This window comes from Neurospora tetraspora (genome assembly GCF_033439725.1).
Source record: "Neurospora tetraspora strain CBS 560.94 chromosome Unknown B0H65scaffold_4, whole genome shotgun sequence".
NCBI lineage: Eukaryota > Fungi > Ascomycota > Sordariomycetes > Sordariales > Sordariaceae > Neurospora > Neurospora tetraspora.
In genome coordinates this window covers 3,059,813-3,082,244 of record NW_026944386.1, presented here as the reverse complement: position 1 = coordinate 3,082,244, position 22,432 = coordinate 3,059,813, and the positions used below count along the sequence as shown (strand labels likewise).

Here is a 22,432-nt window from a genome sequence, read left to right as displayed (position 1 = left end):
TGACTTCCCACTACGACCGCATCGGGCGAGAATCGCATGCTTCGACCTCCTGTTCTAGCAGGCCCGCTTGGCGAGGTGTCAAAACGGACGAACATCGAAGCGTTAAGACTTGTCTATGATAAGTAGTTACAAAGGAAGTAAAGATGCGATTTGAGCTTGAAGCGTCGGGACGTGGAATGATATGGAAATATAAAACTTCTTGTCGGTAAGTGCACTACAATATAAAATCCCTTTAAAGACATAATAAAGCCAACGGCATTCAGCATTTAAAGTTTAAGTTTGGTATTAGTTAATTGTCTTTTGAATTAAATAATAATTAGCGAACTTTGCTTGGCAGTCGCTGTAGCTTACGTAATATCACGCGACGTTGCATATCTCGCTAGTTAATTAATCTAGCACAGGCCTGAATCAGAATACAACTTGATTCCTTTTCTTTCCAAAGCGTGTACCCTGACCGCGAACCGTTTAGAAATGAACTCTAGGTACGTAACTTTCTTTTTAAAAACCATCATAACGCGCTTCTCTTCTCCTTTTGTCAACTACTTGATTCTTTTAGACAAATCTTCCCGCTCAACCAAGTTTAAATCGCATTGTTTCTTCTTCGGCGGTTGTTGATGCGCGTTGCGCGTTGCGTGCCCGCCTACCCTTCGATCGCCTCATCTCCTTGTTCCTACTATCGATCCCTCCATGACACTGGCGATCACCACCACCTCACCCCCTTCTCAATCTATTAGAAGACATGATATCTCTAGCAGCGCCACGTTTCGTGGATTAGCATTAACAGACACATCTACTACCCCTAGGCCTGGAGATCCCGCGCGTGGCCCGCTCACGAACGGCTCCTCGGCCGGTGCCACCACCGTTGCCTCCCATGGCTCTCTTGTAGCTGAGCAGAGGCACCAGCCGGACGATCTCGAACATCCGCCTTCCAAACGACAGCGAACCGAGACCGTTCCAGTCTCAGCCCCCACCATCAACAACCAGCTCCAGCAGAATGGCAACTCTCAGTCTCCTACCCACTGGGGAATGCAGGACGTCTTTGTCCAATGCCTCGCAAATCAAGTGTTCCCGCACGTCGACCGGGAGCTAGCAACTTTGCCCAGAGACAAATACGACCTACAAAAAATAGGAACAAAGGTTAGCATGCTACGGCTTTCGTTAGTTGTTCCCATTCGCTCCCCTTATGACCCTTATAATCTTTTGGTTACCTTCCCATGCCTTACCCATAGTTCTCCTCTTCCAGGTCGTCGAGAATGTGACTGGCGTCGACTTTACGGCCGCTTATAAGCTTGGGAATGGGCGTGTAAGCGATGTGTTCGAACGACTTCTGGCTGCCCGTATCCCGGTGGAAACCCGCGCATTGCTCATGCTTCCCGTGCGTATTAATAACGTTTATTTATGTGTTGCTTTTCTCTACAGAGGGTACGGTATTCGTTGCTAACATCTACCAGGAATATCAGCTCAAGTCGTACACGCCGGTACCCGTCCCCCAGATCCCAGGGGCACCTGTCCTGGCACCTTCCCAGGCACCTTCCGGCTATGCCACGGCCCCGTTGCCACCTCCGCCTCCGCGTCCGGTGGCGGGCTCGGCTATAACCCATACATTCCCCGCGGCCAATGAACGTCGCTACTCCAACTCTCCAATACCTCTTCCAGCAGTGCCTGGGCGTCAGGAGACACGCAGAGGTGTAAACCCTCCTTCTGGGTTGCGATACCCTCCCGCTCCGGTTGCTACAGGTCATACGACGACAGTAGTTAACCGACCAACCATACTACCGCCGCCGCAACCGCCACAGGTTATAACCATTAAGGATGATGACGAGGAAGAAGAAGAAGACAAGGGAGCTCCACCAGCAGCCATACCAGTGCCTCAACCAAATTCACCCGCTGGATCGTTGATGATCCTGGACCCGCCGTCGACATCTGTCGCCCAGCCGCCCTCTGTTAGCAACCTGCCTGAAAACCCGGTACCGGAGCCGAGGAGGCGAGGCCGAGTGTCTCGATTGCGTAAACGCGTCGAAGAAGAGCAGAGGCCGCAAAACCGTGGCATAGTCACGACCTCAGCACAGAATTATCGAAGTCGAGCCCACGCTTTGGCCTGGCGGGGACACGAAGACAGCGCTGATTTCCAAAATTTATCATCGCGGCTGTTCAGTGAGGCCAAACGACCATACCTGTCAGCAGAGGAGAGGGCCAACATCTCGGTCGGTGTGCACAAGTTTGTACGATTTGACGAGTCCTCGCTCACTCGACCTACGACCTTCCATGTCGACTTTACCGCCGATGAAACCAAGGCTCTGCGGAACCTTTGTCGAAGAGTCCTTGGCCTGTCCTCTGGGAGCAGGAAGCAAGATCTTGCTAAAGATCTCCGAAAGCAGCTCAAAAAGCATCGCGGAGAAATTGTCAAGGTCTTGGATGCCATCCGGTCGGAAAGCGAACTTTCGCGCCGAAACAGGGCAGACATTGAACGGTTCCTCCATGACTTAGTTAATCACAAGGTATCAAGGGATCCCTCAATACTTGCCTTAAAAAGGGATAAGTACGACTTGCACGGTGAGCTCGCTCGCTCGAGCCAAATCAATTCGCTCCTCTTTGCTAGGGAAACCTCTGGTAACCGCGGCATGGCTTTGAGGGCTCCCATGAACTTCCCGAATGAGTTCGTCAAGTGTCATGAGGATGAGTTGGAGCTGCGAAGAGAATGGACGGATTGTGCTGGAGATATTGCGACCATCGCTTGGGTCTCAAACGACGGCTTCATTTGCGGGACAACGGAGCATTCGGATGCTCATAATCAACAGTACAACAAGCCCGGCAACCTCGTTCTCGGATCTTGCAGTCAAGGCACTCTGCGGGCATATGCTGATCATCGGATTGTCCGTCCGGTTGTCGAAAAGGGTGAAAACTCGACCGATGCTATGAGACAGAGTCAAGACCCGTGGCTGTACTCATCTGTTGTTGCCTCGGACTATGACGATGTCCACGATCGGGCATTTACCTCTGGGTTTGACCGGAAAGTCAAAGTTTGGAAGGTAGACCCGTCCGGCTCTTCCATGGTTTTGTTGGGCGAGTGGTCCCATGGGGGCAATGTCAACTTTGTGGCTGCCTCAAAGCATGACTCGACAACGGCTATGGTTGCAACGGCAGCAGATGTTCCTACGGATGCTGTGCGCATATACAACATTCATAGCAACGACTCGATTTCGACCAGCCCGTATCGGTCCTTTTCTTGCTCCCGGGTGGAAGACGCAGAGGGCAACACTGTTTCAACCGAGAGATGGGCCTACTTTCCTGCCACTATGCAATGGGGTCGATCGCCAACCGTTCGACATTTGCTTCTGGTGGGCTACTCACCTCGTAGCAGGACAGGGGATGACCTTGATATTCCTCCCGATCGTAGGGAAACGGGAGAACTCTGCCTTTGGGACGGAATCACGGGAGAAAGGTGGCGGATAACATCCGCTACCACCCAGAATGTTTTTGAGGTTCTATGGCATCCCAGTCAAGCCTGCTTCATTGCGGCCACTTCACCACTGGGCCTGGACCTGCAGTACAATACCCGTACCCAAATTCGGGTCTTCACCCCGTCTCCCGTTTCTGAGCATGGCGAAAAGTCATTCAGCCCTATTCAAACACTGGATTGCTGGGCGCTCGATATCAATGAGCTTACTATCATGCCCATTAGCTTCGGTTCTTGCTACATTACGGCCGGATGCACAGACGGAAATACGTACGTTTGGGACACCGCTCAAGGTGATAAGCCGATCCATATTCTACGCCACGGGGAGCCGATAGAGGAACTCAGAGGTGATCGTGAGCACGAGGATGTGGGTGTCAAATTTACCGCATGGGGAAGGACTCTTGACCGGTTTTATACCGGTTCCTCTGACGGCGTGGTAAAAGTATGGAATGTGCGATCCCGCAACCCATTGGTCCGCGACCTCTTGGAGGTTCCTGCCCCCGTTTCCTGCGGCATGTTCTCTCCCGACAAGTCCAGGCTGGTCATCGGCGATGCTAGTGGACGAGTCTTCTTCTTGTCACTCAACGAACAAGATGAGGGAGACCACAACGACCGCACCTTGTTCATGCATATGAAAATCCCGGGGCAAAAATTGCCAAAGAGGATTCGGCGTCCGCAATCTATTATTCCACACCCGGAACCAGAGGCACCCACCTATGATGCTCAGGGCCAGCTGTTGGAGTCGGAATCTGGTATCTCGAGAGGCCGATCTTATTTGGCCAAATTGCAGCTTCAACAACTGCCAGACCGTACTCTCGGCGTTGTTCAAGGCCCGAACTATGTCGAGACCGGCTTATTTCGGCGAGAAGCGCATTTGGATGAAGATCCCCGCTTGCCTCTCAAAGCTAAATTCTATGCATCGCAGCAAGAAACTAAGCGGCTATACAGTGAAGGAGTTAGACGGTATCTTTCACCGTTAAGACCTGTCACGGAAGAAAGTTTCTCGACAGCTAAGGAAGTCCATTCTACAAACCTGCCGCTGGACTTTAGCGTTGATCTTTTGGAAGAGGAAACGAAGCAGGCGCTTGAAGCTGAAGGTGTGGACTGGCAGCTGAACGAGGGAGCGTTGGACTTTGTTTATGAGGACGACGAGGACGATGACGACGAGCTTGTATTTAGTAGTGTTGAAGCAAGCGACGTCGATGAATTTTGATTGCTTTAATATGTAGGCAGCAATCAAAATTTTAAGTATATTATTCTAGCTTAAATTGACTTGCTATGTAGAGTTGCAAATACAAAGAAAAGTGTATATGTAAGAATGTTAAACTATGTTATAAAGTGACAAGTTGCAATAATACTTGATGTTATAAGAATATTATAATAATTTAAACCCGAATATACTAATTAACTTGATATTAAATAATTGAACATGCGTTTTGATAAGTCATCTTTGTGTTTACCATTTGCCATTTCCTACCATTTGTATTTTGATAACTCCAAAACCGACAATGTCGATGACATCGGTGATGCTTGCAACTACGGCGGTCCATACTGTCCTCTGTGCACCGAAAGCTGCGCTCTGAAACAAACGTGCGGGCGTCCCTCAATTGCGATCGGGACGTCCCGCATTTGTGCCGGCCATATTTAGGCGGTGAGAATTCCAGAGCTCCACGCTTTCGCAGCACAACCATGTCCCCGGTCCCACCTCCACTAAACAGAAGACTGAACTTAAAGCAGTCAGTCACCCTTCCCACCATGAGTTCGGTGCCACGCTTCGTCGGCCGAAGAGCCGTCGCTGCTCAGTCGTCCTCCTCCCAATCGGCTTCGTGGGCCTGCTTCTCGTGTCGCCAGCAATTCCAAAACCAATGGCGCCGGCAACTCTCGTCCGATACTAAGGCGCCATCGGCCGCGGCGTCTATTACCTCCCGGGGAAAGACGACGATAACGACACAGCAACAAGCATCGGGCGCAAAGAAGCAACAGAGCAGCAGGGCATGGAGATGGTTTTCGACCGAGGGCGCAAGCAGGCGCCAGCAGCAACAGCAACAGACAAGGAGTCAAAGCTCCCGAACGGGCGTGTCGCCGGAGATGGAGAGAGTGAGAGCCGAGTACAAGAAGAGGAATCAATCGACCATGTACTATGTCATTAGTGTTATTCTTGGTACCGTGGCGTTTTCGTATGGCTCCGTGCCTATGTATAAGATGGTATGGTTCCTTCTCTTCGATCTACCCGTGCCCTACTTGCTTACCATGTCGCTCGGCTTACTGTCTGTCCATTTTCAACTAACACATCTTTTTTCTCTCCAACAGATTTGCCAAACAACCGGCTGGGGCGGTCAACCCGTCCGCGCCCACGGCGCCGGCGGTTTCGGTTCCGATTCCGACGTCGACCTCGCCGCCAAGCTCGAGCCGGTCCGGGACGCCAAGCGCATGCGCGTGACCTTCAGCGCCTCAGTGTCGGACGTGCTCGACTGGAAGTTCGTGCCGCAGCAGCGCGAGGTGCGGGTTCTCCCGGGTGAGACCGCGCTGGCCTTCTACACGGCCACCAACAAGAGCGACAAGGACATCATCGGCGTAGCCACGTACAGCGTCACGCCCGCGCAGATTGCGCCCTACTTTAGCAAGATCCAGTGCTTCTGCTTTGAGGAGCAGCGGCTGAACGCCGGCGAGACGGTGGATATGCCCGTGTTCTTTTATCTGGATCCGGATTATTTGAATGATTTGAACATGAAGGGGATTGAGACTGTTACGCTTTCGTATACGTTTTTTAGTAAGTTTATTTCCCGCGCTTCGATGGAGATTTCGGCTTGGGAGATTTGGAGGTTTGGACTCAAGGGACAGAAAGCTGACGGTTGATTCTTCTTTTTTAACAGAGGCCAAGTACGATGATAATGGCGTGCTTAAGGGCGTACCGGGCGTTTCTTAGAGGAGATTAGTATGCTATAACCTGGCATATCATATTCCAGTGTAAGATAGATGTAGGATCCGTGTATAAGGCATTGTTTGGTGAAGATGTAAGTGGTGGTGCCGTTGTCCGGGGTCGACGGACGACCTATGTAAACAAATACCCCTGAATGTCCTGGGCCTTTGGACCCACTGCAGCTTTGGGTTGACGACTCTGTGGTTGAACCAGCGCCAGCATAGTTGGGAATACACAACCATGCAGATGACCGTTCTCATAGCTTCCCGCTTCGAGTATGGGAATGCTTACTAGCTATACCTCTATTTACCTTCGATTTGGGAAACGGACATTGTTTTTAGACTTCCGCATCGTTCGTAGAGGTCTACGGCCATCCCACCTTCCCCTTGGAGGTCCGGGTACCTAACCCCACGTCATAGGAGGCCGGTCATGGGGAACTGTGGGCAGCCACAAAAGGGACTCACAGTGGACATAGCGGACGGGAAGTGCTGCCGGCGGCACCTCTAGACCCCGACCCTCCATCTAGGAGCTACAGTAGCTCAACATCACATCACACGGCATCAATCGCATCCATCAACACCACCAATTGCATCGCAAACACGCCATTTGTCTTTTCCAGTTTAAGACCTCGTCGCCTCTCTCTCTCCGTATCCCCTTCCTAATACCGGTCAAAACAAGACCGCGCATATCGACTACCCGTCGCAATGTTAGCTAGCAGTAGCAGCATTCCTCGCCGGTAGTTTAGTATGGTTGCTGTCCTGCCCGGAAGGCCAGAATCCCGGCTCCAAGCTCTGGCGACGGGCTACTGGGATTCTCGTCGCATAACCGTGAGATATACCCTTTTGCTCTTTATTTTTGATCATAAGGCAGTTTTGCTAATCATAATCACTCAAACCAGGCATACATCACCGGCAGCGCCATTGCCATCCTTGGAGAACCACAAACCATCCTACAGACTATATACGATGACAACGAGGAGCCTCTAGAGGCTATCGCCCTGGATGAGGCCTCGGGCAAGATAGCCGTGTGCACCTACGACGCTGTGCGCATATACAAACCGTTCGGCCAGGAGGACGACGCATTTAGGGTATGTTGTGCGCCTTCAACGTACGATTCCTGTTGCCGAGATCAAGATGCGCTAACGCTGCTTTAATCGTCGCATCGCAGTGGGCGCTACACTACTCCTTCGACGTCGAGCGGGATCAGTGTGTGGCTGAAGAGAGGACGTCCATCTCCCTCTCCTGGGGCGCATCCGAAGAACTGGTAGTCGCACATTCGCATCTCGAGTTATACCAAACAACGTCATCTACACCACGATGTCTGTGGCGCAAGCGCCTGGCCAACCCCGTTCGGATTGCTAGCGTGTCCTATGATTCCGCATATATCGCCTCCGTGGGCCAGTACGACCGCTTGGTGAAAGTCTGGCGACGACTCAGCTACGGGTCCGACGATGTGCGCTTCGATTTTCTCTACCTACCGCATCCTCAGGCCGTGACCAACATCCAATGGCGCCGGCCTCGCCACATTGATCAGACCATTGACAATGTGCTCTACACTTTTTGCATTGATAATAAACTCCGGCTCTGGACAGGCTCGGACGGCCATAGTCACCAACATCTTCAGCTGTGTGCAACGGTAGACCTGGCTGTGTCGATACAAGATCGGGCATTAGAAGACCCAACTGTATCTCCCCTCCGTTGGGCTTTCATACTGCATGGTAGAGACCTGTCTGCGGCGACAGAAAAGGCCGTTCAGGAAGCTCGGCCAGATCAGGACACGACAGCCCTTGAGCACGTTATTGCGATAGCTAATCGCAGCCCCGAGGTTGTTGTTGTGTTGGATGGTCGAGGCCACATGTCAGCTTGGGGTCTCGAGAACGTTGGATCGAGGTCACAAAAGTGTAACATCTTCAACGTCGCTCATATCACATCACCAGAATTCGACTTTTTGAAGGGCGTCACAACAAACGTGCCTCATGTCGAGGCCTACAGTTACTGCAATACTGGGATTCACCTGCACATCTTGCTACACTTCTTTGACGGCACGATAGAGGTCTACCGAACCAACATCGCTTCGCTGTTTGACCCAACTCCGCAGACAAGGCGGTTGAGCTTCAGGTGCCTGTGGACCGGTCACTCTGCTCCTATCAAGAAGATTGTCCGGAACTATAGCGGCCGTGCCATTGTGTCGCGGACAGGCTCAGGCCAAAGTATCGTCTGGAAACATGAGCTCAACAACGAGAGGACTAGGCTTTCTCAGCAGGCAGCCATCAACCTGGATAGCCATGTCCATCGAATGTTGCTCATCCGTAAAGGCCGCTTTGTCCTGTACCTTCGAGACAAAACGATCTCCCTTTGGGATTGTCGCAAAACGAATCCTGTGTTGCTATCAGAAGTAGACTACGATGTTCCAGGCAAGCCGCTTTGTCTGCTCATTCTTCCGAGGCAGCATATAGAAGATTACACAACCGCCCATGTGGCCACCATAACGTCAGAGAAGCAAGGCATTGTTTGGGAAGTTAAGCTTCCTTTTTACAAGCCACAAGAAAACGTCCCTGTCGTTAACGGTATTGGGTATCACCAAGAGGGTACGGTCCGGGAATTCACCAAGTTTGAACTCAAGGATGCTGGTGACTTGGCATATGTTCTTCCCGTGGATCCCGCCGGCTCTTCGCCTGTGGTGTCTGGGTTCCTGGACGTCTTCGCTGTTGACGTTGCCATCTCCTACACGCACTCTGGAAGAGTCGAATTCTGGACAGCCAGGGTAGACCAAGAAAAACAGCACGTAGAGTGGCTTTCTACGAACTCCATGGAGACGGGCCTGTCCAATCCGATACTGGTCAGTGGCAACAGCCTTAAAAAGGCAGCCCTAGTCAACTCGAACCGATCGGAACTCACAATTTGGGGTGTTCGGGGCGGTCGTCTTGAGTACTCACAGGACTTTGAAAACCATAACACCATCCGTGACCTTGACTGGACTTCAACTCCTGATGGCCAGTCCATTTTGGCCGTCGGGTTCCCCCATCGGGTGCTGCTAATTTCACAGATGCGTTTTGATTACCTCAACAAGGGACCAGCCTGGGCGCCAATCAGAGAAATTAGCACCCGCGTCCTCACACCCCATCCTATCGGTGATTCCACCTGGCTAGGCGACGGGCATCTTGTCATCGGTGCTGGCAACCAGTTCTTCATATACGACAGGCACTTTGATGTGTCAGGTTCGCTCATCACAAGCCTGAGACTGCCGCGCCGTAAGGGTGGGAAGTGGGATTTGTTCGAGGTAGTGCAGCGGCTGAACGGCCCATTACCAGTGTTTCACCCACAGTTCCTGAGTCAATGTATTCTTTCTGGCAAGATCGCTTTGGTCCATCGGGTTCTGCTGGCTCTTCACAAGACGCTCAAGTTCTGGGTGGAAGGCGAGACGATTGACGATTATCTTGGCCTGCCTCTTGAGGATTTCTGGTCCGGCGAGTATACGGACAACCACACTGGACACTCTTCAAGGAAACAGAGGAACGATTCTGGGGACTACTTTTCCGGTGACCGTCGTATGTCATTCGACGACGGGGACGATGAGGTTTTCAGCGAAGAGGTGGCGATGAAGATTGGCGAAAAACTAACGGAGATTGGCCTGCCGCAGCTCTCGCGTCATGAACAGATTCAACTCGTGGATATCGTGGAATGTGTGGGAACAGTTGAGAAACAGAGGAGGTCGCTTGATGAGAATGGCGCCAGATTCATGCTTTTTTATCGACAACATGCGCTACGGAAGAGGAGGACAAACGAGAATCATATGTCGTGGAGGGAGATTGCATGGGCGTACCATTCGGGTAGTCAGGATATCCTGCTGGACTTTGTGTCAAGACAACATCATGGCCCAATGCTGTGGGAGGATGCCAGGGAAGCCGGTATCTACTTGTGGTTGACTGATACTGCTGCTGTGGTAAGCTTATACACTCCAAAAATCTACCGTCTGGCGTTGTGGAATGCTAACATACCATTTACTCACTACTAGAAAACCCAGTTTGAAATCATTGCTCGTAATGAATACAGCAAGAGCGAGATGAAGAATCCGGTAGACTGCAGTTTGTTCTATCTGGCACTCAAGAAGAAAACGGTTCTCCAAGGCTTGTGGCGAATGGCTTCTTGGAACCGCGAGCAAGGCGCAACCCAACGGTTCCTGGCCAACAACTTTGACGATCCCAAGTGGCGGACGGCGGCCCTGAAGAACGCGTATGCGCTCATGAGCAAGAGGCGGTTTGCGTATGCTGCTGCGTTCTTCTTGCTGGCCGACCACTTGCAGGACGCGGTCAATGTCTGCTTGAATCAGCTCAAGGATCTACAATTGGCCATCGCGATCACGAGGGTATATGAAGGGGACCATGGACCAGTCCTGCGCAAGCTGCTCGAGGAAGAAGTGCTTTCCATTGCGGCGAAAGATGGCAACAGATGGCTCGCCAGTTGGGCGTTCTGGATGCTGCATAGGAGGGACATGGCGGTTAGGGCGTTGATAGTGAGTTTTTTGTTTTCATGTTTTTCGATGCTACGAGAAGATTTGCTGTTGCTGACAAGATACTCGACAAACAGACGCCTGTATACACGCTCCTGGAAACGCCCGGTTCTTCTGGTCTCCAGTCTAAGTCATTCCTAACAGATGACCCGGCGCTGGTGATCCTCTACGCCCAGTTGAGGCAGAAAACACTCCAGACGCTCCGCGGGGCATCCAAAGTGACACCAAAGGTCGAGTGGGAATTTGTTCTGCACAATGCTCGACTGTATGGCCGCATGGGATGTGACCTCCTCGGTCTTGATCTCGGTATGTATAATCTCAACGGCTCCGATCGTGATTTGTATCCTAAAGAACAAGTGCTAACTCCAAACAGTCCGAAACTGGGAATTCCTCAAACCAGCACCAACTGCTCCGGCCGAACTTGGAGGCGAGATCAACCCCCTTACACTTCTCAAGCGCAGAAGCTCCTTGGTGGTAGCGGATATGCCAGTCCCTTCACATGTCTCGTCACCGGTGGTTGAAAAAGCGACGTCGTTACAGGTGCCGGCGGAAATGAAGTCGGGACATGGAACACCATTGACGCCTCATAAGCCTAAGCCGCCGCCGACGGTGTTTGAGGAGCCTGATGCAAATTCGTTGTTGGATAGCTTTGGGTTTTAGGCAAGTATTGTAGTGAAAAAAAGCCTATGTATATACTTATGTTGTTGGAGCATGAATCATACCTAGGAAATGGTAATAATTTGGAGGCTGGTGTAAAGAAGGAAAGTTCCTATACAAATTCAACACTCACCACAGACCCTAACCCTGGGAAGATATCACATCCCAATGTCGATGATACCTTTTTAAGATAAAAAGAGACAACATCCAACTAGCCCAATGTAAGTATAAAGTGCGGGGTTGTATATCTAGTAGCCTGCTGTGATTATGACTGACTCAATATGATAAATAATTGGTAAACCGCGAATTGCATTGACAATTTATGTAACGGCTTGGATGTGCCGGATCCATTGATTTGTCAGGTAGTGTTGCACGTTATCTGTTAGTGCATTATTCGAGCCTGCCTGACTTGACTTTTGTTTGCTCTTCGGCTCCTCTTCCTCTTCACAACAACACGCAACTGCGGCAACTCAGCCGCTCGCTCATTCACAACACTTCGACAACCATCTTTCTACACTCGCTTTTATAACCAACTAGCCTCGACCAACGACAACTTTTGGGCTCTGAACGAGCAAAACCACCAATCAGCAATGGCGCAACGGTCGCGCACGGCGGCGACAGCGGACCCCCGCGACCCGCTACTGCCGCCTCCGTCCCCCGCTCCGGGTCCCGGTCCAGGTCCGGCCGCACCACCATCCACCTCCTCCGAGCCCACCGACACCACCAACCCGGACGCCCCCCTCACTCCCTCCGCAACCTCCTCCTCCTCCTCCTCTTCCTCCTCATCAGACCCCTCCCTCTCCCCTCACTCCCCACCCCGCCCCCTCATCGAGGGTAAATCCTTCACCATCCGGGGCGTCCTCGTCGGCCTGGGCGTCGGCCTCATCATCTGCTTCTCCAACATGTACTTTGGCCTGCAGACGGGGTGGGTCAGCATCATGAGCATGCCGGCCTCTCTGATGGGGTTCGGCGTTTTCAGACTTTTGACGCAACGCCTAAAATTCCCGTTTAGTCCGGTGGAAAACGTCCTCGTCCAAACGGTGGCGGGGAGTATGGCGATTATGCCGCTTGGGTGCGGGTTTGTGGGGGTTATTCCTGCCATGCAGTTTTTGTTGAGGGAGGATGAAGGCGGGGGGGCCGGACTGGATTTGGGATTGGGGAAATTGGTGGTCTGGGGGTTGGGGTTGTGTTATTTTGGGGTGGTGTTTGGGGTCCCGCTCAGGAGGCAGGTGATTATTCGCGAGCAGCTCAAGTTCCCCAGTGGGTTTAGTACGGCCGTGTTGATTAGTGTGTTGCATGGCAAGACGAGGCAGAGGGCGAGCGAGAGCGAGAGGCATGAGGATCCGGCGACTTTTGCGAGCTTGGCGGCCCAGGAGGAGTCGGGGAGTGCTGTTGTGTCGGGCTCGGGTGACGACAACAACAACAACAACAACAACAACAACAACAACAACAACAACAACAGCAACAACAACAACGCGGCGGAAGAGGAGGGAGAGGCTGCAGCGGAACCGCATTCGGCTTCGTGGCGACGGAATCTCAACCTCTTGCTGGTCTGCTTCCTGGTCTCGGGTATCTTTACCTTGTCGACGTACTTCGTCCCGGCGCTCAGGTCGATTCCCATCTTCGGCAGTTACCTCGCTACGACGTGGTTGTGGACGCTGAATCCCAGCTTGGCCTATGTCGGACAGGGCATCATCATGGGTCCCGCCACGACGCTGCACATGCTTTTGGGGGCGGTGATCGGATGGGGCGTGCTCTCGCCGCTGGCCAAGAATCGGGGCTGGGCGCCGGGCGATGTGGATGATTGGGAGAAGGGGAGTAAAGGGTGGATTGTGTGGGTTAGCTTAGCTATCATGCTGGCTGATTCCGTGGTTAGTTTGGGATGGCTGGCTGGGCGGTCGGTGGTGAGAGTTCAGGGAGTGAGGAAGGCGGTTAAATGGGCGGTGGTTCAGGGACGGGGCGTCGTGCAAAGAGCGAAGGAAGCCCTGGGCCGCGGGGATAAGACGAGGAGACCGGTGGCGAGGTCGGGTTATAGGGCCATCAACACCAATGATGCGGCGAGGGGAGGACCGACGAGACCAAGGCTAGGGAGACGACTCTCCGATATCAGCGAGGCTTCGAACTCCGACGACGACGAGCAGGAGTACACCCACCTCAACAGCGGGTTGAGACAACGACACTCGTCAGGACTGAATCGCATCCATGAAGATCTCGAAGAGGAAAAGGAAGAGGAATACGATGACGCCCCGCCCGACCAGCAAGTCAGTGACAAGACCGTCGCCATCGGGCTGGTGCTTTCGATTGTCTTCTGCATCGGCTGCATCCACTTTGTCTTTGGCAACCTCGTCCCTCTCTACGCCACCGTCACGGCCGTGTTCATGGCTCTGGTGTTGAGCATCATGGGCGTCCGGGCGTTGGGCGAGACCGATTTGAACCCGGTGTCAGGCATCAGCAAGTTGGCACAGCTATTCTTTGCCTTCATCATCCCGCAGTCGAACAAGAACAGCGTCTTGATCAATCTGGTTGCTGGAGCTGTGTCTGAAGCTGTGCGTACCGTATACACCTTCCCCCCATGTTTTCCTTTCTGATGACTAACATTTAAATACCCGATAGGGCGCCCTCCAAGCCGGCGACCTAATGCAAGACCTCAAAACAGGCCACCTCCTCGGCGCCGCCCCCAAAGCCCAGTTCTACGGACAAGTCATCGGCGCCACCGTCGGCGCCATCGTCAGCGCCTTCATCTACAAGCTCTACACGGTCGTCTACACCATTCCCGGTCCCCTTTTCCAGGTGCCCACGGGCTACGTGTGGATATTCACCGCTCGTTTAGTGACTGGCGAAGGATTGCCGCCCATGGCTAAGGAATGGGCTGTCGGCTCTGCCGCGCTGTTTGCTGTCACCACTGCTGCGCGGATTGTTATTGTTGATAAGGTTGGTGCTGATAAAGGAAAGAGGTGGCAGGCGTTGATCCCGGGCGGGATCGCGGTGGCGGTGGGCATGTATAACGTGCCGAGTTTTACGATTGCTAGGACGATTGGTGGGTTACTTGGGTGGTGGTGGAAGGGGGTGATGGGGTGGCAGGATACGCCGTTGATTGTTTTGGCTTCGGTAAGTTTCTCTTTTTGTTCCCTTTCTTGCTGTTTTTGTTGAAGGAGGGGGACGTTGCTAACATATTTTGCTTTTCTTTCTGTTTTAGGGCTTCATCCTCGGTGAGGGTTTCCTGAGTATCGTGAACTTGATCATGCAGAGTGCGGGTGTTCCTCATCTTTAGGTTGGGGAAACAAAGTTGGTCTATTATTAGTCCTGGGTTCGCGGAAATGGGAAGCGATGATTATTATAGCAGGCATGATCTTTACGACAAAAACAGCATGGCGTGCCGGTGTGTTCGTGTTTGTCCTTGTAGATGGCAAAGCGTGTTAGTAGCATGACAGTTTTCTGTTGTTCTTGTTGCGTTTGATTCGCACATGGCTGGCCGTTAAGGAAGCACTGTCTATACCCGTCGTTGTGGTATTTGTTTGTATCGAAAGTTTATTGTGTATGACTCGCACTTATATGCAACATTTATTTCCCTTCTTGTCTCCTTACACCAATGTACAATCTCTCCTTTGCTTTCCTTCGTCCCCCCCAAACCACCACCCGTGCATGCCTTCTCTATAGCCACCAAGACAGGGCCACACCACCTTTATACTCTCTCTCTCCCTCTCTCTCTCTTTCTGTACTCTCTCTTGTGGATGTTATGTGCGATCGTGGGTGGTACTAACTAAGATAAAAAGACAAGTCCATAGATGCAAGTGTGTTGTGTGTGATGTGATTGTGTGTGTGTGTGTGTGTGTTTCTCCCAGACAAAAAAAACAATTCAATATCAATCCCTTATGCCACCGTCCCTATGTTCCCACTTTCCCCCTAACCCCAGCTCCCACCCGCACCCGCTTTTGCTTTCTCTTCCACAGCCAAACAGATGGCAAAACAACCAAAACCAAGAAAAACATAATTATTAGCAGCATCTTTCTTTCTTTCCCCGCGCTAGACCACCACCAACCACAACGCAAATTACAACTTATACAGTTACTACAAGTTTCTTGACACAATTCAGCCCATACAAAAAGCGCCGTATATGCTGGCTCTAGTGCTGCCTGCCTGGTCTGATGATCTATGGAACTCCCTGAAATCCGGAGGGCGGTCCAAGCATGCTGGCCACTTGCTTCCTGATTAGCCCCCTCACCCGGCCCTGCTCAGGTCTGGGAACCCCTTGTATTGCCCTTGGTTCCTTCATCAAGGTGGGATCCAGCCTAGCCGGCACACGCGTGACGATGGACCTGTAGTTGTCTCCGTCGTTGAACTTGGTCGACGAGGGCACCGGTACCGAAGCGGTCCGCCAGATATGGTCCGACGTGTCGTTCAGGTACCCCGGATTCTTATTCTGTCTCGCTGCGCTTGCGCTGCTCGGCCCAAAAGCGGAGACGCCGTGAGAGGCGCGGATGGTGGAGAGACGGGAGAGTCCTTGGGAAAAGACGGGACGCCCGCGCGCCTTCTTGGCCAGGATGACTTCGTCGAATAGTCGAATGGCGGGGTCGGACGGGGGGATTCTCTCGCGTTCGTGAACAAATTCGTTAAACGCTACGGAATGGTTAGTTTATTTGACTTGAGCAAGAAAAGCAGGAATAAGACAGAACATACCTTGAGTATCCCTCAGCATGGTCGCATAATCCTGTTGATCGTAGGGCAGACTCCTGATGAACCCATCCATATCAAAGGCATAATGCTGACCATTCGCCTTCTGTTCCTTGGTAGGTCGTCCAAGGTGCTTTCTATAAGTGTAAAGCAAGCTTGCCATACAGCGGATAAATGCGGCCCTAACGCGATCCGGATGGAAAGCTGCCGGGCACACCAACGAGGCAAATCCAAGACAATGGTTATGGGCAAGACAGTTGCAGCCACTGCACCTGTAGAGGCCGTTACCCTCCGACCGATCATCGCAGATGGTGCAGATGGAATCCTTTTCGCTAGGAGTCCAGTTGAAGCAGTGACCCTCAACCCAGACTGTGTTTTCCGTATTCTTGACAGGCTGGACCATCATGTTGGGCATGATGGTAGACGCGGCAATGGTTGACTGCGCATAGGTCGAAGGGGCATAGCCTCCGAATGAGGATTGCGAATCGATCGAGATGGACGATATCGAAAGGTTCTGAGCATGCCCGATCAAGAAAGGCAGACTGGGCCTGTGGAGCGGTGGGTGAGGTGGTCCATTCTTATCCATACCAAAAGACGAACTACGTCTAGACCTCTCATCGAAGTGTCCCGAGCGCTTTTCTCTCAAGGTTGCCGCAACGGCGAAACCAGAGTCACTGCGCGACACGGGTGTGGTGGGCAACGGGGGGAAGTGCATCGAAACAGGCGATACAGACGAGGGCGGGCTCCCTTTGCCTGACTTTGAGGTTCTGGGACGACCATGCCCGGAGTCTGGTCTCGCCTGGGAGAATGCGTTGAACAGGGGAGTGCGCATACTGTTTGGCGGATCTGGTTCGGCAAACGTGGATGAGTTCTGTGTCACCCATTTGCCCAGAGTGCCCGCCTTTGCTGACGGGTTGAATAGCGCCTCGTTTTCTGCGGAGAATGCATCATAGGGGAAAGCCTCGATCGCATAAGGCGGCGGACCGGTTGCCACACCGTACCGCAGCTTGTGAGGAGCTGCGATTTGCAGCAGAGACATGAGCTTGCGCCTGTGTTGGCGCGGGAGCGGGACGGCCTGTGCCGTGGCATCGATGATGTCTTTGTCAAGATCCACAAGCACATAGTCATCGTCGGGTAGTTGGATGTTCTCGTATCGCCGCTCAATGCCGACAATGTAGGGGCACGGGGCCTCGAGGGCTGAGATCAGCCGAGCGGGTAACACAGGAATGAAGATGCTGGCCCATTTCAGGGGGTACAGCAGGTTCGCCAAGGCGTGACAGGCGAGGTGCAACATGCCCGTGTGGGATGAGAGGAAGATGATTCGAGATTCGGACATGGCATACTCGAACAAGAGCACAATGTTCTCCAGCGACAAGCATCTGAACAGGGCATAGATGTCGATGTTGCGCGATCCTGGCAATTCATTAGCAGCCTCCTTGCGGGCATAAAGCCGCAATTCGCGTACGCCCAGCTCGACTTGTGTGAGCGAGCTGAGGGGGCTGAATGCCTCGGTGCACAGGTTAACAACGTAGCGTTCAAGGGGCTGCCACCGTCCAATATTGGGAGAGCTTGGGGCAACCCTCAAGATGGCACCGTCCGTCATGGGTACCGTGACAGCTCGGAGCCATTCTTTCCAAAATGTCATCTTGGATGGATCCCTGCCAAGGATTCCGTAAGCCCTCGGTACCCAAAGGCCGGTTTCGCCAGCCGTGAGGCCGTCGATCTTGGACGCAGCTCCGTGCCTGAGCGGCCTCAGCATCTCCGTCATCAAGCTGATCTTCTCCTCGACCGAGCTGATCTGCTCATCCAGCGACTCCCTAGCAGCAGATCCCGAAGGAATCGACGGCAGCTGTGACAGCAACTGCGACAAATGAGCACGCTCCGCTGCCAAACGGATGCCCAAACTTGCGGCCAACTCCCGTTCCTCATTGCTCATATGCCTCTGCCGCCATTGTTCGCATCTCCTTTCGACATTCTCCGCCGTCTCGGGGTCCAGCGCAGTCCAAACGATTATACAGATTCCATAGATCTTGGAGTTGTCATCCGAGGTCATGGTAAAGCCGTGCCATGTCGAGCGAGGGCGGTCGTCCGACGAAACGATCTGGATGTCGTTGGGGAAGGCAAACATGGGCACGTAGTCCGGAAATCGGCCTCTCCTGGACAATTCGTCCACCGTGGCATCGCGCGAAGGGTACCTGTCCAGTAAGACCGGCTCGAACCGCCTCTTAAGCGGGTGCATGTCGGGGTCTGCGTTCAGGGGTTCCGGGGGCGGGATGACGGAGTTGTAGTTGCTAAGACGCTTTGCTGTCCGGATGGATGGTGACCTGGAGGCTGAGGGTAAAGGTGGGTGAGTATAGGCCCGATACGGGTTGGGGATCACACGGGGGGTTGATTCGGTGGGCTTAGTACCTGCTCTGGGAGTCATGGGCTGCTTCTTGGTACTGCTCATGTCCCTAAAACTAATCTTGCGGCGGATGCTTCCACGGATGCTCTTAAGGGGGCTCTTTCGGCCGCTCTGGTCGTCGTCCACTTTCAGTTTCTCGGTTCTAGGGTTCACCATGGGTGGCCTTGACTGGAGCTTAGCGCCAGCGCTGAAGGTAAGATCGTCAAGGAAGTTTTCCCTCTCAGCGGCGAACTTGAGGAGGGCCTTGTCGAAGTCGAGATCGGAGAGAAAGCCGTCATGGATCGGGATTTGGCCGAGGGCATCGAACATGGGTCTTTGGTTGGGGTTCGGGGACGCGGCGGGCGAAGTTTTGTTATTTCCATTGGTGCCATTGGTGTTGCTGGACTTTGTGGCATTTCCACTGGAGGTGTTGTTGTTGGAGTTACCGTTGCCGAAGTTAGGGAGGGGGAGGGGTCGGATAGTCGCGCTGCTTCTGTTACTTCTGGTGTTACCTTCGATGTCATTATCGCTTGACAGCGACGGGTTATAAGAGAGCTTGGAGAGTGCCGACAAGCGGCTCCCCGAGTTCTTGCGAGCATGGCGGGGATGGCCACCGGCGCGTGGAGAGGAAATACCCGACGCGTCACCTAGCTCATCTTCTCCTTCGGTCTCTCCCTCTCCATCTTCAATAATGGTGTCTTCTAGCGTGTCCAGCGAGGCGCTGAGGCTCTCTTCCTGTCGGTCGTCATCATAGATAATGGTCTCTATGCCAGCGATCCAGAAGTAGTCGGCGAGGGGCGAAGACGATTTATCCATGACATATCAATTTCACCGGCGAACCGAGCTGTAATGTCCCCCTCTTTGTGTCTGGTGAATTCCTCTCCGTCCTCCAAAAATCGGTGAATGTTTTGCCGAGGCGAGGTCGTGAATTGCCCCTCCAGGCTCGATTCGTGGTAGCCGTGGGTGTTTTGTCACGGTTTGTGTGTGTCGCGCTTGGGATTCGCACGCGGGCTTTCGTCTCTCAGAGGGATCGGACGGGTGTTTGGATGGAAAACGGAGGAGGCGCGCTTGAGGTAATGGGAACTGAATCGGTAAATGCAGACAATCGTGGGCGAACAAGGGGCAGATGTAGGCGGTGTTGGGTGCAGGTCGGGTGCAGTCGAGTTGCAGTGGTGGCCTGGTGAACAGGATGATGGACGGGAGGACGGAAGTGGTGCCGTGTAATGTGTTAGGTAGGACGGGATTGGAGTGGATGGGATGCGAAGAGGGACGTAACGGTCTGGGACTGGAAGGGCAACACGGGGCGGGCTCGCAGCGTGCTTGTGGTCGGGGACGGATTGACGGGGTAGAGTACGGGACGGGGTCGGGGGACGGGTCTCCAAAAGTCCAGGGGTGCGCTAATAGGGCAGTGTGGACCGGGGCCGCTGACGTTCGTTTCTGGGCGGTCGAGTTTGGGACCTCTTGGGGTTTAGTGCGACGTACTGTAGAGCCAGGGGCTGTCAGCCTGTCAGAGGTCTTTTGTCCGCTACTCTACAATATTTAGGACCTACTAAAAGTGAAATGATTGCGATGGCCCTCGACTTTGCCGGCTTTCCTCGGACGGGCGGGCTGCCAGACGCGAGAGAAAAAGGGCGCTATGGATATGCAAAATGGAAGGTGGAGGAAACTAGGGAAGCAAAAGCGCCGATCCGTTCAGTTAGGTTATATCACTCTTCCGGTAAGGAGTGAGGGAAGGTAAGATACATACGGGGTATTATTCAGAGAAGAGATGGCAGACTGGTACAGTATGCGCAATCGGCGAATGCTTCAGAGAGACCGACATATGGAGGACGACGGAGGATGGATGTAGAAACAGAGACAAAAAAACAGACTACCTAGCAGAATTGGGATGTGGGCTCCAGATCGGAAGGGCATGTGGAGGACGAATGACCAAAAAAAGTCCATGATAAGGAGCGGCATCCAGGTTCCCCCATCAACAATACAAGCACAATCTCTATCTACGGCTGGCACGTGGGCTGGCTATGTGTATGTTTACCAGGCTTTACTGTCCCGCAACCCACCAAAAAACTCGCTCAACTGGACTTTCCATTCCCCAACATAAGGGCTTCGTATTGGTATTAGCCATGGATTGTGTGTGTATCAATGCTTGTGGTTTGTTTTTTCTGTTTTTATCAAAGAGACCCAATAGCTCACCCTTGCAACACCAGAGCTTCCTCCTACAGGGACCCGTTGCAAAGTCGCGAGAAGGTGCAGGAGGCGTGACCAGGGTGGTGGTGCCCCTGCATCACTAGCCCGTCTTTAATGGGCACCTAATAACGTAAGGTCGACGGCGCTTTTTTAAACAGACAGTGCCTGGGCGCATGTGCACCTGTCGCCGGGCCCTGACTGGACGAGGGGATTCAGGTACGGTACTGTACCACATTCAGGTACGGCTTGTCTTCCACGATATCCGTCCCGCCGCCGTCCAGAGTCTGGTTCGTGAGGCTCATTCATGGTCAGGTCGGGCTGTTGTTATCTTACCTCCAGATTACCACCCACACACCAGAAATTGCAACAAGACTGCGCCGATATCGCCAACCGCAAACATGCGGAACCACCCCTGGGAGAAAGAGACGACGGGGAAGACCTCTGTAACTTTTGTGACATGTTTGTATCGTGGAGCAAACCCTGACTCAAAAATATCCAAATGGCGCTAGGTGAAATTGGGTTGTACTTTTAGCCCGTGAGCTGATTTCCCCTGTCTTAAGTCCCTGGGGCTAGAGGCAGGCCCATACTGAACCCCGACTCCCGCCGTCGTCATCTTCTTTGTCTCCAAGTCAAGACATCATCAGACTGACCTAGATTTTGGACTATTTTAAGAGAAAGCACTTCTTGGGTGTTCTAGCTATACACTAGACGTGCTCTCCTCTCTCGGCCCGTTCCTGACGGACGACGGACGACCTGCTATCATGTCGGATTTATCCCCACGTCATACTAGCCAAGACGTGGGGATAAATCCGACAGGAATAAGGATTAGCGGTAGAACAAGAGGGACTCGAGGGAGAACAGCGAGCGTCAGGGTCCTCCGCTTTACGAACCAGCAGTAATCTTGTCGATCGCTGCAGGTCCAAAGACAGGCAAGACAGCACCAACCTGTTCCGTAGATGAGTAGGCGAGCTCGGCGAGGATAAACGAGGGGAGCTCGTCGATCGATCAATCGCTTGTCCCATCTTCCATCTTGGACCTGCCCATCAGTCATCTCTCTCTTTGTTGTTGATGAGTGTCAAACGAGAAAAGAGACCGATCAAAAGGTGCATGTCACCTCCTAGGAACCCGACGGCTCGACGGGTTGGCTGGTCCTGAGAAAGCAACGCCTCCAGATACGGAATCTCCGTGGTTAGATTAGGCCCCAAATCGTGCCCCAAAGCGTGCCCGAATCGGTCGATGGCAGGAATGGATGCCATATTACTTACAGTCCACCAAGCAGTGATAATGTCGTGCCTGTGCTGTGCCTCATGGCGACATCTTCTTTCCTTCACGATTAGGCGACAGGCGCCACATACTGATGATGATCCATCTCCATATCTGAAGCACGCGTCGATACTGCGGTGCAAGGTAGGACCAAAGGGCCAAAGAACCCGATTTCTGACCACAAGTTACCCAAAGCTGTCTGCCACATGGCACCCAGAATGACGCCCGAACCTGTCGTGTGCCTCTGCAAGTCACGTCGCTTTCGAACCCTCATGGCCACTCAATGGATTCAACATCACAGAATGCAACCCCCAGAACTTTTGGAGGGATGATGCCTCATCGAGGCAAAGCCTGGAACGGCCGCTGCCCGCCGCTTGCTCGTCGG

At 53.0% G+C, this 22,432-nt stretch overlaps 5 protein-coding genes across 5 annotated transcripts; 4 read left to right on the top strand and 1 right to left on the bottom strand.

Annotated features, from left to right (window-relative positions):
- The first annotated feature begins 482 nt into the window (after positions 1 to 482).
- On the top strand, positions 483 to 4,763 carry B0H65DRAFT_466147 (WD40 repeat-like protein). Its single transcript, XM_062826837.1, has 3 exons — positions 483 to 1,137; positions 1,244 to 1,375; positions 1,452 to 4,763. The coding sequence occupies exons 1-3, from the start codon at positions 688 to 690 to the stop codon at positions 4,668 to 4,670; spliced, it is 3,801 nt and encodes a 1,266-aa protein (XP_062681896.1). The 5' UTR covers positions 483 to 687; the 3' UTR covers positions 4,671 to 4,763.
- A 449-nt stretch (positions 4,764 to 5,212) lies between these two features.
- Positions 5,213 to 6,383, top strand: B0H65DRAFT_509019 (putative cytochrome-c oxidase assembly protein; the record flags this gene model as incomplete). Its single annotated transcript, XM_062828276.1, has 3 exons — positions 5,213 to 5,662; positions 5,768 to 6,227; positions 6,331 to 6,383. The coding sequence occupies 3 exons, from the start codon at positions 5,213 to 5,215 to the stop codon at positions 6,381 to 6,383; spliced, it is 963 nt and encodes a 320-aa protein (XP_062681895.1).
- A 509-nt stretch (positions 6,384 to 6,892) lies between these two features.
- On the top strand, positions 6,893 to 11,719 carry B0H65DRAFT_466141 (RAVE protein 1 C terminal-domain-containing protein). The gene is made up of 6 exons (XM_062826836.1): positions 6,893 to 7,204; positions 7,276 to 7,464; positions 7,545 to 10,319; positions 10,392 to 10,889; positions 10,964 to 11,192; positions 11,260 to 11,719. The coding sequence occupies exons 1-6, from the start codon at positions 7,124 to 7,126 to the stop codon at positions 11,544 to 11,546; spliced, it is 4,059 nt and encodes a 1,352-aa protein (XP_062681894.1). The 5' UTR covers positions 6,893 to 7,123; the 3' UTR covers positions 11,547 to 11,719.
- Positions 11,720 to 12,133: 414 nt separating this feature from the next.
- B0H65DRAFT_425385 (OPT superfamily oligopeptide transporter) lies at positions 12,134 to 14,814 on the top strand (the record flags this gene model as incomplete). Its single annotated transcript, XM_062824573.1, has 5 exons — positions 12,134 to 12,209; positions 12,333 to 13,414; positions 13,547 to 14,089; positions 14,157 to 14,651; positions 14,740 to 14,814. The coding sequence occupies 5 exons, from the start codon at positions 12,134 to 12,136 to the stop codon at positions 14,812 to 14,814; spliced, it is 2,271 nt and encodes a 756-aa protein (XP_062681893.1).
- A 638-nt stretch (positions 14,815 to 15,452) lies between these two features.
- B0H65DRAFT_201718 (AEX-3 domain-containing protein) lies at positions 15,453 to 19,599 on the bottom strand. The gene is made up of 2 exons (XM_062821798.1): positions 16,221 to 19,599; positions 15,453 to 16,160 (listed from the first exon to the last, which is right to left on the bottom strand). Exons 1-2 carry the CDS (start codon positions 19,411 to 19,413, stop codon positions 15,694 to 15,696), a joined length of 3,660 nt encoding a protein of 1,219 aa, XP_062681892.1. The 5' UTR covers positions 19,414 to 19,599; the 3' UTR covers positions 15,453 to 15,693.
- Between the last annotated feature and the right edge of the window lie 2,833 nt (positions 19,600 to 22,432).

Excerpts from the sequence above, each read along its gene's own strand:
- B0H65DRAFT_466147 (XM_062826837.1), top strand. The coding sequence starts at position 688 with ATGACACTGGCGATCACCACCACCTCACCCCCTTCTCAATCTATTAGA. Across the intron at positions 1,138-1,243 it reads TACAAAAAATAGGAACAAAG|GTCGTCGAGAATGTGACTGG; the intron begins GTTAGCATGCTA and ends CTCCTCTTCCAG. Across the intron at positions 1,376-1,451 it reads GCGCATTGCTCATGCTTCCC|GAATATCAGCTCAAGTCGTA; the intron begins GTGCGTATTAAT and ends AACATCTACCAG.
- B0H65DRAFT_466141 (XM_062826836.1), top strand. The coding sequence starts at position 7,124 with ATGGTTGCTGTCCTGCCCGGAAGGCCAGAATCCCGGCTCCAAGCTCTG. Across the intron at positions 7,205-7,275 it reads GGGATTCTCGTCGCATAACC|GCATACATCACCGGCAGCGC; the intron begins GTGAGATATACC and ends CACTCAAACCAG. Across the intron at positions 7,465-7,544 it reads AGGAGGACGACGCATTTAGG|TGGGCGCTACACTACTCCTT; the intron begins GTATGTTGTGCG and ends GTCGCATCGCAG.
- B0H65DRAFT_201718 (XM_062821798.1), bottom strand. The coding sequence starts at position 19,413 with ATGGATAAATCGTCTTCGCCCCTCGCCGACTACTTCTGGATCGCTGGC. Across the intron at positions 16,161-16,220 it reads CATGCTGAGGGATACTCAAG|CGTTTAACGAATTTGTTCAC; the intron begins GTATGTTCTGTC and ends ACCATTCCGTAG.